Source organism: Sphaerodactylus townsendi, linkage group LG01, assembly GCF_021028975.2.
Source record: "Sphaerodactylus townsendi isolate TG3544 linkage group LG01, MPM_Stown_v2.3, whole genome shotgun sequence".
NCBI lineage: Eukaryota > Metazoa > Chordata > Lepidosauria > Squamata > Sphaerodactylidae > Sphaerodactylus > Sphaerodactylus townsendi.
In genome coordinates, this window is record NC_059425.1 from 50,486,103 (window position 1) to 50,504,757 (window position 18,655).

At 37.9% G+C, this 18,655-nt stretch overlaps 1 protein-coding gene across 4 annotated transcripts in view; it reads right to left on the reverse strand.

The window, feature by feature from the left end:
* Positions 1–1,126: 1,126 nt before the first annotated feature.
* The window catches only part of PPM1B (protein phosphatase, Mg2+/Mn2+ dependent 1B), an 86,504-nt gene continuing 68,975 nt past the window's right edge, over positions 1,127–18,655 (reverse strand). For 3 of the 4 annotated variants that reach the window (XM_048482980.1, XM_048482965.1, XM_048482973.1), the window contains exons 5-7: positions 11,431–11,542; positions 9,739–9,796; positions 3,684–4,644 (exon numbers count right to left, since the gene is read on the reverse strand). In XM_048482980.1, the coding sequence (XP_048338937.1) occupies positions 4,345–4,644; positions 9,739–9,796; positions 11,431–11,542 (470 nt within the window). In that variant the 3' untranslated portion in view covers positions 3,684–4,344. Of the gene's footprint in view, positions 2,983–3,683; positions 4,645–9,738; positions 9,797–11,430; positions 11,543–18,655 lie in introns of those variants that run through there. The other variant, XM_048482985.1, reaches the window with a different exon arrangement.

Consider the following 18,655-nt stretch of genomic DNA (forward strand, 5'->3'; position numbering starts at 1 on the left):
TTTGAAGGATTTTAACTCTTGTGTTTTAGCTTGGTTGCTGATTGAGCTAAGGTTTTTGTACTTTTAAAGTTACTGTTGATACCATATTGTTTTTGTTGACCCTCTTTTCCACTTACAAAGCTAGTTCACTGTTTTTCTTTGAAATAAATATTCAAAAACATTTAACCTACTGATGCCTCAATTAATGTAATTTTATTATCTATTTTATTTTTGAAATTTACCAGTAGCTGCTGCATTTCCCACCCTAGGCTTATACTCGAGTCAATAAGTTTTTTGTGGTAAAATTAGGTGCCTCGGCTTATATTCGGGTCGGCTTATACTCGAGTATATACGGTACTTTAGAACAATGGGAAAATCTGTGGCGGTCTGGCGTAAAATTTACTCAAAGCAATTATATCAAAGAGAACTTTAACAAACTTTGGTATAGATGGTACTTCACACCAATCGAACTTGCCAAGATAACACATAAATCTAATTTATGTTGGAAATGTAGGAAGGAACCAGGATCTTTTTTTCATCAGTGGTGGAATTATAAAAAAGTGAAATCTTTCGGGATACACATTCATAAAGAAATACAAACATTTATGAAATGGAAAATGAAATGTATGCCAGAGATGTACCTTTTAGGTTTTTGTAATATTAAAACAGATAATAATAAAATAATATTATTCCAATATCTTGCAACTGCAGCCAGAATTGTACTGGCCAAATGCTGGAAAAAAATCAAACATACCATCAAAAATTGATTGGCAACGGAAAGTTATGGAGCTTATCAATCTAGCAAATTAACTGATTATGAAAATTTAGAAAAGATAGATAAATTTAGAGAACAATGGAAACAATGGATTATATATCTGGAAGAGAGATGTAACAAGAACTACATAACTTTAGATGCTTTATGATATACTATTATATGGAAATATATGAATTCTTTAATCTTACCTTTGAGAGTATATATTTATGTACTGAAATTTGAAACTTGAAATGAAATGTGTCTTTCTTCCTTTTTTGTTTTATACTTTGTAACTGCTACTAAGTTTGTACATTCAGAAGTTATTATATTGTGTTCTATATGGTTGCAATAAAATGGTTAAAAAAACTAAATCCTTTCCCATAAAATAGCACCTTTCACTGTTTTAGCAATCCTTTATTGAAGATAACAAGTTGGTTATGTTCACTGTATTGTATGAAACATCACAATATCATACTGGGAAGGTACTATCAGTACAGGATTGGACCAGAGCAGACAGTCTGAACAATAAACCATTTTGCACTCTTCGTTCCCTAGCTTTAACAACCCAAAAAAAAACCCCAGTAGGGACAAATACCTGTTAACATCATCATTTAGAACACTTTAACTTACAAGGCTAAAATCTAATGAATAAATAAAATATATTGTGGCAATAATCCTCTTCAGACCCCCTCCCCCCACCCTCCCCTCCCCCAAATCAGATACACAATGAACCAAATGATTGGGGAAGATGCCTATAGGCACCAGGTTATAAAGAGTGTAACATGGATCTACACTCAAGTGTGTCTGTGTGGGAAGTTACAGAAAAATACCATGAATTTCATTTCACACAAAACCAGTTGATGACTGTCGTTAGCTTAAATTACACACAAGGGCAATTACATCCTGGTTGAAACACAGTTTAAACAAATAGGAAAATGTTTACAAGGCATCCACAGCATGTAAATCATGTACAGATGGATACATTCATTGTTTCCCCTCCCCAATAGCTTTTATTTATTTATTTTTTTAGATAAATACTTTACTCTTCTCCACTTTCAGCATTAACTGGACTCAATACATGCACAACTCAAAAGAATTAAGAAAAAAATAAGGTTATTGCAAAAATAGAATTAAACTAAGAATTTTCAAGTACCTTACATGACGGCCACTCTGTACCATGCCCATTGCTTATAAAATGAAAGGTCACTGAACCCATGAAAATATCTCTAATATTTTCTTAGATTTAAAATAGATAATTTTAGTTGTATTTATAGTAATCTCAAAGTGATAATTTGAACTTTGTAAATAATGCAAACAATTAAAAATTATACCCATATTACATAAGACCTCTCTTCTCTTAAGCAGATAGAAATAAAAGGAAAAAACCTATAGAAAACCACATTTAGAACAAAATCACAATTTACATTATAATAAAGGCAAATATTCAGCATTAAAAAAACTTGCATCAATGAGTGAGATGTCAAAGCAAATTACCACTAACCATAAATTAAGTTGTTTGGTTTAAAAAGATTTCTTCTAGCAAGAGTTTAAGGATGTGTTATACACATGCGTAAAATTCTTATTGGTTTTAGATGCCTAAAATCTCCTTATATTATTGCCAAATACAATTTTTCTTAAGCAAGCAGTAGGCAACATATCACTTTTTGGACATTGTAGGGAAAAACCTAACAGTCTGGTAATATAGGTAAAACTGGAAAACTTAAAAAAAATACACATCCTATAGCATATTGCCCAACTGAAATGACTTCCAAGCCCCAAGCTTCAAAAGCCTTCCATCTTGGTAATGTGAAGTAAGTAACTGTCTCATTACAATTATTTGCACTCTGTTGTGTTCATATTGTTAATCTGTTAAATCATAGTGTGTCTTCAGAGTACAACTACAATCCCATGGTACGTTATGTACATTTAGTGATGTGCTCCCAGAATTATCCTTCCTTGGTTTTTAAGGGCTCAGGCTTCATAAAAGATGTAACCAATACGCCCAAGGCCGGAAAAATACTGTAGTACAGGCAATGCTAAGAGTGGCAATATCAGAAAACACAAATGTGAACAAATGATGGAAAATCCTAATGATTTCTCTGCCCATTTCACAAAAGTGTTGGAAATCCACCAGAATTTCTCCCTTGTATTGAAGAAAACTGATTAAAAGTTTTTCCCCCATTTTTCATATTCAAAAGCATTTTAGTAGATCTGTAAGGCTACCATGGATCTTCTAGATCGCCAGCACCCTACAGGAAAAGAAGAGGGAAATTGTTAATAGTACTCAACTGACTTCAAAAACATAAAATCCACACTGACCTGAACCCTAATGTAAGGTATCTTGTACACAAGAACATTCTTGTTCACATATTCAAGCCAGGCTCTTACACGTTTCACCATCTGGTCTCTTTCCCACCACCACTCCAAGTATAATATCGCTGGGAATAAAATAATGCACTATCATGAATCCAAAAACCATCAAAAGACTTACCAAGTAAGTTTGCCTATCTTTTAGTCAGCTAAAACTTTAAGAGCACCAGACTGGAGCTGGTTCAAATAAGTACATTTGAGTGAGCATTCTGTGAGTGCAACACTGATCACATTTAAAGAGGCAAATATGGGCTTAAAACAACAAACGTGACAAAAGCTAACTACATTTTTATAGCTATCAACTCTTCTCACTGTAAACATACTGACCCACATATGCAATAGCATTCGCTAAATGAGACCCCAAAATTAAACAGCATTGTTAACTTCATTGGTGCTGATTACTTCCAATAGAAAATGATCAGTTAATGGAATTAAAAATTTAGTTAACATCAATTAAATCCCCATTTAAGTTGTGAAACTCAGTAAATTATGCCTAGATATTCCATCAATCTATCATTGCTCTGTTGGATGATAGTTTCTATTAGCAAAATTGCTTAAATGAAGTCAATATACATTCAAATTATTCCACACATTCTTTATTTAATCTGAAACATTAACTGTAACTAAACACTAATTACATTTAACCATTGGATACATAGTGCTATAAATTCACCCTGAATACAGTGTTAGAAAATTGCATACAGATTATATAGTTCAAATCACAGCCTGATATTACACCATTTATTTCAATTATTAGAGCAACATGCCTGAAAAATAGAATGACTAAGGTCAAATACAAACATGCAATATCTCCACCATCAAGGCAATCAAAGAATATAGAATATGCAAAGTAAAATTTCTGAATGGCAATTTTAGGCTCCACCAAACTGTAACTAAAATCTAAAAGTGATCTTTTACCAAAATGCGTTTACACTATGACATTCTTATGGGGAAAAAATTGCAGCCCAGTACCATGAAATGTAAATCCACACAACTCTTGACCTATTTCTACAAGCACAGGTGCTCTCTTTCCTCCTGTGTGGAGGACCTGCAGTGACAAATTACTCTATAAACTACGGTTCATGTTCATGATTCTCAGATAGAACATCCCTGCTCCACCCCCGCCAGTGTGACTTTTGTGTAGGTTTATATATAAAATAAAACGAGATTTCTAGGATGCATAACAAACACTGTGAGGGGATTAATGTAAGAATTAGTTAACAGTATGGAAAGTGAATATATCACATTTTTTCATCACACTGTTCATCATTCATCTCTGAATCTTCATTAGCATTCTGCATTTCAGGAAGGGGATGCTCACATCCTTCTCGAGAGTTACCGGATCCATCACCGTTATCTGAAGTTGATGCTGTAGCCAATTCGTCAGCGGTGCATTCTTCTCCCTGCATTTTAGCTAGCCTGTAACTAATCAGCATGTCTTCCAGAAGGTGGCGGTAGTTCCCCCTATGAGCAATTCTCATTTCTCTGAGAGCTTCCACCAACTTTCCCTGTGTTCCACCTTCAGCAGCTACGTCAGGGTCCTTATTTAAGATTCAAGACCCCAGAATCAGTAGAGAAACTAGGACATTTCAAAGTATTTCATACATTAGACAGGCTACAAAAATGTTTGATGCCCCAGGATCAAGCTTTCAAACAATCTCAAGGTATTGTGTCAAAGTTTCATTTACTGAAGTTATTTGAATGTCCCACTGGTTAGTTTCTAGCTTATGAAATTCATGGAAAAGACCTACTAGATCCAGGCCACAGACTTCAGAAAGCCAACCAGAACTACAGAGAATTAACAAATATTACTTTGTTTTATAGTGTCTAGTAATCTCTCAGCACAAACAGAATGCAACAACATACAAGGTATACATTAAGTTGAAACAAATAAGACGACAAATAAAACACATGCAAGGTGGAAGCAGGTAAGTCACAGGTAAGTAGATGGGAAATTCTGAATGTCACCCATTTTGCTGCAAATTGCTTCATCAGCAATATGTTTGTCTCAAGAGCTTGCCCATAAAAGGGATAATGGAATCAAGCCAATAGCGTTATAAACATGTGTGTGTAAGGATTATATGTTAATATATAATATTAATGCAATTAATATAATATATTGTGCAGATAGCGCTATTGATTTGATTCCATTATTCTTTTTATGAACAAACTCTTGAAACAAACATATTGGTGACCAAACAATTTGTAGAGAAAAAGCTGAGATCCGGAATTTCCCATCTACTTACCTGCTTCCACTTTGCATTATTTATCTGTGAGTTATCTGCTTGCACATGATGAAGCATGTTCTGAATTGAGACTACATATACCAGGACTTTGTTGCATTTTCCTATTTTAAGGACTTTCCTGTGCTTGTTGGTTGGGCTTGCCCAAGCGTATTTTATTTGTTGTTTCTGTTTAATGTAGCCTTTTATGTTGTTGCACTCTGCACGAGACACTATTAAAGCACTTTTTGTTAATACCAGTGTGTAGTTGGCTTTCTGTAGCCTGTAGTCCAGGTGTAGGTCTTTTCCGTGTATTTGCTTTCTGCTACATCCCCCCTTTTTTGTACTTTAGTTTCTAATTTGTGACATGGAAGGCTATAACAACATGAAAAACCACACTGTCATATTATACTCTTTGATGTACATGATGTTCGCTCAACTTCATAATAGACTGAAGGATACCATTTATCATTTAGATCTTTCAAAGTCACACTGCACTGATATTTTGAAACCAGCAAACAACAAATCTGTGAACAGCCTAACTAAAATTCTTTATCTGTTAGGGAAAAGGCAGCCTTGATCCAATATTTATCCCATGAACCTTTGTTTATCCAGATGAAATTGCGAATGGAACTTGATTCTTTCAGGGAGGCACAATGAACTACTTTTTGAATGAATTTTAAACTACATTTACTCAAGGACAGATCTTATCCTGAGACACACAACAGGGATTACTAAACAGTATTTTTGGTTTTACAAATTCTTCAGCAGACATCTTCAAAACTTAAACACCAGAAGGCTAAGAAAATCCTGCATTGAACTACTTTAAGCCTTCTTAAACATTGGGCTGAATTCAAAGCTTTTTCACACTGAAGCGTTCTTCTACCTATGGGGGGAGGGAGTGATTTTTTCCAATTATCCACCCACTTTTGACAGCCCTATCATGCCCAAAATTGTTCTTGGGAGTCCTCTGATCCCAAAAGGATGTCAGGGATGGGTTGTTCCACTTGTAATATCTTAAATCCAGCGAGAACCCAGAATAAAATATTACCCTATTTCAGCAATCCTAATGCTATGTTGGTCTTATCACCAGACTTTATTTTGAATAGGCTTATGCTGATTACACTGTGACTGTACCATAAATAAATATAAAACCAAGCAAGTTCATACAAAATGAGTGAGTGTTTACAAGACTAGCACTTGCTTTCATCAAGAAAATTGTGTTCCATGAATTAGTACTTGTTTTGGAAGTCCAAAATGCTCGATGCTGCATAAAGTAACAATTCAATGTTAAACTACAGATGCCCATTAGGGAATACAAATATTGTTAACCATTAGCAGCTTCTCACATCAATAACTGGAATTATCAATCTCATGGAACCAAAGCTTCTTCCAGAATTCTGGCAACTCAGAAAACCCTATTTTCTGCTTTCACTCATTTGCTACTTAGTGACTTTTAGTCATATTGCGCTAAGTAGGTAGATCTTAGGTTATAAAGTCTTAACTGAATGAAAAGTCTGAAAAAGATGAATACAGGAAGACACGGTGAAATAAGATGCCAAAACAGGAACTCCAGAGATTGGGGTTTAACACATCATTTTGGGAATAAGTATGGCAGTGGCGTTCTGAACCAGAATTCACTAGCAATCCTAGTGAACATACACAGACAAGTAACTGTGGCAAAAATACTCACAAAACACAATGCCTGTTAATATTAACTGATTCCATATTTCATTTTGCACACTGTCATAAGTTAAGGAAATGATTTACATCTGGAAAACGTTAGGGCAATTCTGCAAAATGAGTAAACATTTTAAACACTGGAAATCTAAACGTGCAAGCAAATTCAAATGGAAGAACACATTAAGATCAGAGTCATAGGCACTGCTTAGTGAGCAGCTTTTACTGAAGCAAGGGGGGGCATGAGGGACTGGGACTTCCTGCAGTTTCACCATATGTGGAGATCTCCTCCCTGACACCATATGTATTGTGACTTTTTTGTTCACTTTTAAGCACCTCATAAAAATTATTCTACTAAGCTTAATGATTATTCGGCTTAGTTATGTGTGTTTTCTTCTTCAATTAGTTACTTTCTTCACTGCAGAACTAATATTATATTTACATGCACCTTATAATTTTTATCTGTTGGGTTTTTCACTCAGAGAATTTTTTTATTCTGATTTTCCCCTCTGCTGTTATACAAAAGTTACATTTTTGTTGCTTTGGATTCAAAGTTATTCTGCTGCTAACATTGAGTTCTACTTAAAACTGACTGTGAAAAGGGTATACTAAAAGATTTAAATCTGTAAATGTTCTTGAAGAGATTATAAGTTGGACATGTATTCTTCTAACTGTGATTACATATTTAAGGTATCATTCCTAGCTTAAGTAGTTGGGATTTGCTGAATTAGAGAACATGTTAGCTCAGCGAAAATCCACATAACACACTAAATTTTAAAATCTTTATATACGAATGGAAAACTTCGACCCTCTCCAGGTTTCTATCAGATCTGTTGCATACACCTTGCCCCCTTCCTATCAAGTCTAGCAAATCAAAATTCAACTGTTTTCTAACATAATATTCAAAAACCATCAGGAGCTGCTAGACAAAGCCAACATGCACCTTACAGCTTGCATTAATAGAAAACAAATCTTGCAGTTTCTGAAAGTAACAGCTCTTGTTCCATTTGCTACGCTTTTATAATCTACAAGGGTAAAGAGAAGTAGCATCCAATATCTTCCACAATGGCTCTTAGGATTCTTAAGCTTCGCTTCACGTGTGATTCTTCACGACCAAGCCTAAGCATCTTGTGGTGCTCCCCCATCCTGGCTTAAAAGCAAACCAGAGCTCGCACCTTCACTGGGTTAAGAAAACCATGGCTTGTCCTCCAAGCCAAAACTCCAATCCATAGTTAAACTGCAGTTCTGTTCTGGAGGCCAACGGCAAGTCTTACATTGATGGTTCAGGGTAATGACCCTACAGGGGAAGAGGGCATTACAGTGTCTGATGGAAGAAGGCAGCGCAAGAACTTGAGTCTTGTTCATGCATTGACAAGCTAGTTTGCATTACATCCAGAACTATTTCTCAGTATTCAAGAATGCTTTCCATGGCAAAGGATAGATCACTTCTGCTGAGTGCAGAGTTTTATACTGGTGGAAACTATTACAAGGCTAAGGCTGAGACTGCCATTACATTCAATTGGAAATCAATTGAACCAAATCAGAGGTTGTTTTTCAGCCAACACTTTTAAAACCAAGATACAAGGGGAGGGGCAATTAAAAATTTAATTAAACATTGCTTGATTCATCAGATTAAAGAATATATTCAACACATTTTAATTAAGCTGTTCACACACCACAACACATTTTAACAAGCTGATAATTAAAAAATCATCTAAACAGTGCTTTTACTATGCAGTCTCATTTCAGGTCAGTTTATCTACTATTATTCTTTCCCCTAATATAGGCATTTACAATAAATCTGTACATAAAGGCTTTAATGGGAAAAAAACACACTGTCAATTAAAAATAGAACACAACACACCGAGTTGCCTTTGCTGGAGCCCTGAATTACTTATGGCACAGTATCAGCCCACTCTACACCACATGGTAGAAGTACTGTTTTCTGATAGCACAGCATCATATAATGTAGGTGGAGAAAGCTGAGCTTCAGAAATTAATGGACACAAATACTGAGACAGATCTGGACAAAAACTGAAGAAAGGTAGCCCAAAAAATTGCCCAAAACAAATGTTATGTAATTCAAAATAAAAATATAGATTGGGAGATGTTGCAAACTGCCGCAGACTACAATTAACTGTTCACTAGTGATATAGCAATTATAAAGTTCTGTCTTCGCTTTAAATAACAGTGATATTCCAATTATTTGCAAAGCAGGGTCATGTCCTGTTATGTCCTAGCATGTTTAGAGAAGGATGCTAGTAATGCTGTCAAAATCCAGGAGGGATGCTTTTAACATTTTCTTGCCTTCCTTTCTGCTGCAATGCAAAATGCTCCCCAAACTGCTGCTCCTTGGAATGCTCTGCCTCCTCAGGGGGCATTTTGGGTTGCAGCAGGAGGGAGGTGACAAATTCACACTCTGCAGTCAGAGATGATTCCAGCCACAGAATGACTCTGGTGGATGCCAACCCATAACAGGCAGGTTTTTTAACATGCTGCATGTTTCTGACTTCAGACACCACTGCAAGCAGTCTTCAGGGAATACTTAAATTGTTGACCCTTAAAGCAACAGCAGTCATTTACATTAAAAATATCTTCAGAACAAGATGCCCAGGGAAACCTATTAACCCTTTTAACCGTAGGTATTTCAAGAGGGACTGGAAAAGTTCAGCATACATATAATAGCCCCTTACATTGTTTGCATCAATGAAAGCCAGTAAAAGTGGAACTTACCCCATCATTTTCTCTGTGTGGATTCAGCCTGTTATAAACGGCTTCAATAATGTTTCGCCTGAATGAAGGTAAATATTTTAAAGTTACGTTTGAGGTCCTTTTTCATATACTAACACAAATGTTTCATATGTTAAACTTGCATCATGTACTACATTGGGGGAATCAGCTAAATCTGCAGTCAACTGAATGTGTCTTCTGCTGAAGAAAGCAAGGCTTGCAAGCAAATGTATTTTGAAAGTGCACAAGCTAAGGATTGATTTGATAACAGTGCCACTGAGAAGGTGAGTAACAGCTGAACATCAGAAGTCACTAATGGTTTAATTCAGCAGAAGTTTGTGACATAAATATACGTTTAAATGTATTTAAATACATGGGCAAGACAAGGAACACCTACTTGAAGGGTGGTATATAGCTATGAATTTCACGTTTGGTGGAAATCAATACATAGAAACATCACAGATTTTGAGAATTTTTAACGCTGCAGGATTCGTGCATGAAACCAATTACAAATGTGGTATAATTTTGTAGTATATAGGTTCTGAGAGTAGATTTTCCTTCCTGGTTATGATGAAGCAGACATTTTAGAAGTGTCATTCCCTTCTTTACCAAAGAGAAGGAAGAATTTCTCTTAGGTACAACATGCTACCCATCGTTTTTGTACAGATCTTTTTTTAAAAAAAAAAGAAAATCTGTTGTGCAGTTAAAGATATTTTGATCTAATGTAAGCAACCAAACTGTAGCCCTACAAATCACAATTTAATAAGCAAAATTAAGCAACCTGCAAAGTACAAGGCTATAAACTGTGCTAAAACCAGCCTATTGAATAGCCAAGCAAAGCACACTACACACATACACGCACCAAAAAAACCCCCTGGGTGACTCAAAGCAACCTTTTGCATCATGTCTCGTCTCAGAGTCACTCATGATTCACGAAATGCCCGTGAAATTAAAGTTCTGGATTTCATATCAGCTCTTTTATTCTTTGTTAGTTTCTCCCCAAACATTTTTACTCAGTAGATGCTGAACTTCATAATAACAGAGTACTGTATAACCAGATTTAGAAAATAAGCTGCTTTAAACCCCTTCAAAAACTATATGGCTAAATGTCCTCAAAAGAAAAGCAAGTGATGTCTGTAGCCAAACCTGGACCTCTTCCAACATGCTAGCCTTTTATATGCAGGAAACTAGTTAAATGATAGAGGGGATATTCAACCATGTTACCTTCCCCAACACTACCACTTTACTGAATGCCTTTTCTTGAACAAATAGATAGGCTTTCAGGTTCCGAAGTCAACATTAACCAAGTGCTTAGAATGGAAAGATAGTTAAACTAAAACTATCCCTGAAATTATCTCTGAAACTAAACTTGCTCCTGGTGGAAGGATAAGATAAAATGAACTGAAAATACATCATTGGCGCTGCAAGTAACACATTTAAAAGATTCAGAAATAAATATAAGCCCATATTACATTAATATACTACATGCAATACAAGGCTTGCATACATGACCATTTTTCTCCCTTTATGTATACACTGGAATCATAAACTTTTGCTGAAATGAAAAGCATGTTATCAGCCAAAAAGCTGAACAATATTTGTTTGCAAGTACTGTTCCAGCAAGGACTTTACCTAAAATTGAGACACATTTGTTTACAGTAATAATTCAAAGGTGAATTTACATTCAGCACTTACTTGCCAGCTAGACCACCTCCTGGTGGTAAATTTGGGATATTCTCTGCAGACAAAATGCGCATTACATGAGCAAGATCAGGCATTCCTTCCTCACCCGACTTCTCCATAATTTCTAGTTAAAAAAGAATCCTCAAATTATTAAAAATAAGAGGTAGACAAAAAAAATCCACATGTGTACCTGTAAGCATCCAGAACAAGTACATTTGCAAGTCAAAACAGAAAGTCATACTTCAGTTCCTCACACACAGAAAGAAGTGATAGTTTTGTAAAAGAAAAAGAGCACAAACACACAAAATCGCAGTGAGTTCTACTGCAGTTTTGCAGCTTGTGTAGAAACATTAATTTCTTTCAGAGAGGCAACCAATATCATAAAGGACATCTAAAATTCTTTTCTTGTACCAAATCACAGAAACTACTGAAAGGCATCAACCAATCATGCAAGATTATATGCAACCATTATTTGCTTTCAGGCACGAGCACCTGATAGAATGATGTGCAAAGACCAAAAAAACTCAAAACATTAAAAGATTCTCAGAAATGGAAACATGTTTTCATTATCAGACATTCTCTAGAATAATGCAAGCAATATCACGCTTGGGGCTTATAGGAAACTGAGTAACTATTGCACAGAAAAACAGATTTCAGTAAGAGACAAAAAAGAATACTCTGGTTTTAATACTAGTGCTCAGGTCAACAGCCTGAAAAAAGCTGAGACATAGGGACTGAATGATCCCAAGCTGACACTTAAGAGGGTTTTGTCAGTTTATGCTCCATCTGGAGAACGTGATTTTATAATACAATGTACTTGATTGTAATACAGCTATGTATCCCAATGCTTGACAGTGATTGTCAATGATTTTTTTTTAAATTCTGGACTATATTATCTATATTTTTGTTCAAACACCTGAACAGAAAGTGTATAGTGAAGTAAGAAAAGCCGTTCCAATCCATAATTACTGTTGTCTAATAGCATGAATGGGGAATGTGTGTTAATGTTGCTGAGTTACTGAATGGTTCCTCATGGAACTTTTACTTAAATGGAGGTTAGAATTACTACACACACTCAAACATGCATTGTTCAAGTATGGAATTCATAGCTTCTATTCTTCAGTAGTTCAGGAGCTAGCTCCAACAGATACCTTACTCCTGAGTTATATAAACGTCTGCATCTTTACATACTATATGTTGAGATTTTTCAAATGTTTCCAATGTGATATTTTATAACATCCTGAAAGCAGCCTTGCAATGGTTTCCCCCAGCTGCCACTGTATCCAATGACCATTTTTTTAACCATCAGGAGGATACTTCTGCTGAATGATGACAATTTCTGCTGATATCCCCCCCTCCTTCTATACCTTGACCAATGCAGTTTCAGGAGTCCCACTGTGCCCCAGGGTACACATTTTGGTGCCAATGGAAGACCACAAAAGGAAGGCATAGTTCCATATGGCTCTCTTCTTCCACCTTCTTTCAGAACTTAAAAAAATTAATGCCTCAAAATGCGTAACTCTTCTTTCCTACATTTATGTTATATATATGTGTGTACAACCACTGTTATATCACCATACTAGATCGTATTCCATCAACTGCCAGAATAGAACACTGCCAGATACAGATATTCCCTACATTTCCCTGTCCTTGCTGCCCTTTTTGATCCATCAAATGCTGATGCTAGAGAGTAAAATATTTACATGGACGAAGAGCCTGGCAAAATTGTCCTTTCCATCTTTTCACTCTACGTCCCACATCCTGGCCTTTTGGCTGTCAGCATTAGTGGGGGGGGGGGGGGGGGGATTGGAATGGGAATGTGGGAAAGCACCTTAAGATGCAACCCAGTATTTCTATACTATCCTTCTAAATATTATTATTCCCAAATATGTCAAACGCTTACCATTCAAAACTCTTAAAATTCTCACAAGGAGATATTGACTGTGCTCCTGCTTCACATGATCAGTAGTCTGAAGGAATAAACTTTCAGCAAAAGACTTTTTAGAATAAGTTTTCTGGCACCACCTTTTTTTCTGTATCATCTTTAATAGTCTCTGCATCACATGAGACTTCCTATGTAATACCTGTAGTCATTTTATTTGTAATCAGTCATTTAAGCCCAATGACATATGATGGAACAGCCTCAAACAAAAAACCAGGATTTGGGGGAGGGGGGCACAGCTACCGTAATGAAGTCAGACATGGCACAAATTTGTATGCTTGTGGGGATTATCTCTAGGACCACAATTCTAAATCTGGGAAAGCAACTATGATGCATGAATTGATATTTGTTTATTCAATAGGGAAAAATCAGAAATGAAACTGTAAATTAAAAGCAGGTCAGACCTGCTTTCATAAGAATTTATTTCCTCTACTGATTAAAATGTTTATGTTTGATGTCTACAATTTAAGAATGCCCCTTAGACTAAAACTAAGGCACACAATTCACACTACCTTCACCCCAAAAATATGCAAACTGTGGTATGAACAGTTAATGTATTCAAAGTGTTCATGCCTTTAAACACAAAATTGTTAATACCTATTCCTGACTGAACATGATAAGAGTCAGAATCTCAATGGAAACCAAAGGCCTAGACTGAATAAATAAAAATCAATGCTATTAAGTTCTATATTCTTCTCCAATGTGATACAAAACCTCTTTGTCCAAACATTTAACTGTTTAATTAAGGAAGTAACAGACATTTGCCAGCAGGCTACTGAGTTAACAGTATTTATTGAAAGAAAGGGGAAATTTGGAAGCAAAGAGTAATGGAAAATAAGTCTGTGCTCTTCTGTATTCTCTTCTGTTTTCTTTACATTCTTCAATAAAATGCCTTCAATACGCTAATGTTCATTCTCTGTCAAGTACATGTCACTTAAAGTTCTTATAATTCATCCAACGCACAGAACATTGAATGACTGGGGAAATTCCTGCAGAAAAAAAAATCAAAAGCGATACAAGTAGGACTGAAAAAAGATGGGCATCTTACTCTGCTGAACAGTTTGCCTTAACACTATAGATCAGCTGGTCTATTTAAAAAACTGAGCGTGGCCATTAGGTATCTGTACATATATTTTTTGAATCACGATCCCACAGTACATTTGATACTTCTGGGTAATCTTAAAGTCTTGTCAGTTGAGCAAAACCACTACAAATTTCCCAAGTTCACATGGTTACACCCACATGAACAAGCCTGTTGTTTGAACATGATCTGCAAAATAGGATTTTAAACTGTAGTTTAATTTACATATTAAATTTAAACCAAAACACTGCATCTAACAACTTGGCAGGATGTATTTAAGCTTACCTTTAGATATATTTCCAGATTTCTTCTTTGGTGTCTCCAAATCCACACAAATAATCTTCAAGTGTATATTTGTTTAATTGTGGCCAACATTAGTCATATTATGGTATGTTGTAGCCTGAGGACTGTCTGCTTAACTGTGTGTTATGTGCTGATCTGTTTTTAAAGACTGATTTTTAAAGCCCATATGGTTTACTGTATTTGTGAGCCACTTCAAGCAGCGCTCTGTAGAGCAGACATAATTTTTTTTTGTGTAAATAAAATACTACATTGGGCACAATACACTACTGGATTGTTCAATGGTTTCACTTTAACACACATGTGCTATTAGTCTATTATAACATATGAGAATATCTGTTAAAATTACACATTTTCTGTTCTTTGCCAGGAAATCTTTAACTTTCTTCCTATCTTTCAAGATATATGTTCTAAGGTACATGGGGTGAAGTCGTTCACAGCTGTGGCTCTCCTTCAGTATTGGTTTATTTACAAGTAAGTTTGTAGATAGTTGTATTCTTCTACATTTCATAAATATGCCATATAGTAAAATTTATATGCTAAAATTTATACGCATTTTATGTTGTTAAAATAGCAATATATGTTAAGGGATGATGTGGAAATACTGCATATATTTGAGTTTCCCCCCAAAAAACAGAACAGATGAATTCTTCCACTGGTTTCAAAACATCCACAGATTTTATAACCCCAAGGAGCTGTGGTCTACTGACATGAAGGAAACAGAAAGGAAAGAACTGTGTTTCAAAGAAACATATGGGATGCAAAATGTCACCCTGACTTGAACCAAGCAGTCTTGACTTCGGTTGTAGATCTCTAGAACTGTCCATTGGTCACTTACCGTGAAGGGGCCTTCTCTTGGTAGGCAGGAGGCCATCTTGGTGGTGGGTGATTTCCACCCCAACTCAGGGGCAGGAAAAAGAATCCGTCATTTCCTGTCTTAGTTTGGACTCCATTTTCCCCAATATACTCCTGACTGAGCAGTAGCAAAGAGGTGAAAAATATATAGCAGATTAAAAGAACATCAACAACAGTAACCTCCAGATGGATAGAAACAGCACGAACAGTAACGTTAAGTTTAACTGGAAGTGACATACATCACAACTATTGGATGGAGAAGTCCGCAGTCCACTCCGAACGCTAATGATGCCATGGGAGGGACAAGATGGCTTCCTGCCTACCAAGAGAAGACCCCTTCATGGTAAGTGACCAATGGACCATTCTCTTGGAGGTGGAGGCCATCTTGATGGAACCTCCCCAAGCAGTGTCCCCCAATTAGGGTGGGCTATTGTTGAGCATCCAGTATGTTCTCCAGCACCCTCTGTCCGATGACGGTCTCTGCAGCTCCACAAGACTGCAGCTTGTAGTGCCTCACAAAGGAGGCTGGACTGGACCATATGGCTGCCTTACAGATTTGCTTGACTGAGGATTGTGACGGAAGACTGCATTGGTGGCTATGCTGCAGATCAAGTGAGACATGATGCCTGCGGGAACTGGAAGGTTTTGCGCCTTGTGAGCTTCTACGATGCATGTTTTCTATGTTGCACTGATGGCTGCAGTGTTCATCTGTAGACCTAATTTCAGGGCAGATGTGTTGATGAGGGCCTTGAGGGCCGTACGGACGTCAGGATTGTGCCACATTCGTTCTCTGGGATGGGAATGTTGTGGGCAGAAGGTGGACAGTACAATGTCCTGATGCAAATGAAAACTGGAGTCGGCCTTAGGCTTGAAAGTTGGGTATGGTGAAAGCACGACTCTTGTAGAACACATAGGTTGGAGTTGTCAGACAAGGCCCTGAGTTCCGAAACCTTTCGCACAGATGTAATGGCGACATGAAATAGTGTCTTCATACGTAGCCAATGAAGGTGAATTGTTTGGACAGGCTCAAATGGTGATTTGGTCAGGACCGCCAGTACCTTATGAGGCCTCCATGAAAGAAATCTGTGATTCATTGGAGGTTGACGTTGTTGTACCCCTTTCAGAAATCTGACCACATCTGGATGTTGAGTGGCTGGGATGCCCTGGAAGGCACTCCAGACAGTGGTCAGAGCTGCAACCTGTCTCCTAAGAGTGGGGCTTCTAAACCCAGCATGAAAATCCCTCTTGTAGGAATTCTAGGACTGAGGGGAGAGAGGGGTTTTTTGGATCTACCTGCTTCCTTCTGGATCATCGGACAAAGGCCTTCTACATGGAATTGTATATCCTCACGGTCAGCCGGTTGCCTTGAGGTCAGGAGCCTTGAGGTCTAGCCTTTAGCCTTTGCCGTTCAACATCTAGGTTGGTCAGGCTGAGCCAGCCTGGGTTGGGGTGCCAAAGAGGACACTGGGAGAGAAGATACGCCGTCATCATTAGATGGAGCAGTAGCGTCACCACGAGTTCCTAGATGATGGCCAGTAAGAAGCGCCTAGGATCACTTGCACTCGTTCTGTTGAAATGCTTCTCAGCAAGTTGGGAATCACCAGAGTTGGCAAAAAGGCATATAGTAGAATGTTGGGCCAAGGGGAGATCAGGGTATCCACCGCTAGAGCCTTGGGATGGAGAAATCTGGAGAACAACGCTGGGACCTGCGCAATCTCTGCCGTGGCGAATAAGTCTACTGCTGGGTTCCCGAAGGTGGAAGCGATTAGGTTGAAAACTGGCTTGTTGAGGGACTGCTCTGTTGGTTATACCATCTGGCGACTTAGCCAGTCCGCGCTCAGGTTGTTTCCCTCTGATGTGCTTGGTCTGTAGGCTCAGAAGATGTCCTTCGGCCCAAGAAAGGATCTTGGCAGCTTTCCTATGCAGGCAAGAGGATCTGGAGCCGCCCTGCTGGTTTAAGTAGGTTTTGGTTGCAAAGATGTCTGTACAAATGAACACATGTTTGTGTTAAATGGAGGTGTGGAACCTTTGAAGGGTCATGAAGATTGCTCTGACTTCCAGAATATTTATGGGAGCTTGAACTGTTGCTCTGTCCACTTCCCCTAAGCAAACTCTTCTTCCAGGGTGGTGCCTCACCCATGGAGGCTTGTGTCGGTGAAGACCTGAACCCTATGACTGGCCAGGAACGACTTGCCTTGTACCATGTTGCGTCTGACCGTCCACCTGCGAAGATTGACCTTGAGGGACACTGGAATACTCAAGGATTGATCCTTCTTGTTGAACAGGTCCCACTGATATGGACGAAGAAACAGCTGGAGACTTTGGGAATGAAATCTGCCCCACTGGAGAAGATCTATGGTGGCGAGTAGTATACCGAGTAGTTTGTCTAGGAAGAGAAGTGAGGTAGTTCTGGCTTTGAGCACCACCACCACCATCTGTTGGACCTTCTGAATGTTGTCCTCTGGGATGTACAGAGTGTTCCTGGTGGTGTTGATCATGGCCTCCAGGTGAGTCAGTTGTTGAGAGGGAACAAGATTGCCCTTTTCCTTATTTATCAAGAATCTATGATTCTCGATGACCCACATCGTGAGGGCTAGATCTCGCTGAGCCGTCTCTCTGGACTTCGACCTGACAAGGATGTCATCCAGGTATGGGTAAATGTGCATGCTCTGCTGGTGCAGGAGCGTGACCGGTGCTAGAAGTAGTTTGGAAAACACACGGGAAGCGATTGCCAGACCGAAAGGTAGTGCCTTGAACTGATAATGATGTTCTCCCATCGTGAACCGTAGGAACCAACGGTGGGCCTCCCAGATTGGAACGTGCAAGTAGGCCTCGGTAAGATCTAAGGATGTAAAAAAATCTCCCGGGAGTAGGGCTTCTGTGATGGACCTCAGAGATTCCATTTTGAACTTGCACAGTTTGATGTATGAGTTCACTGTCCGCAGGTTCAGGATTGCACGGCACGACAGGATTGCACGGCACAAGGACTTCTCTTGTGCGGGAACTGGTTCAATGGCTTGAATGGATAACAGATGATGTATTGCAGACAGAGTTCGAGA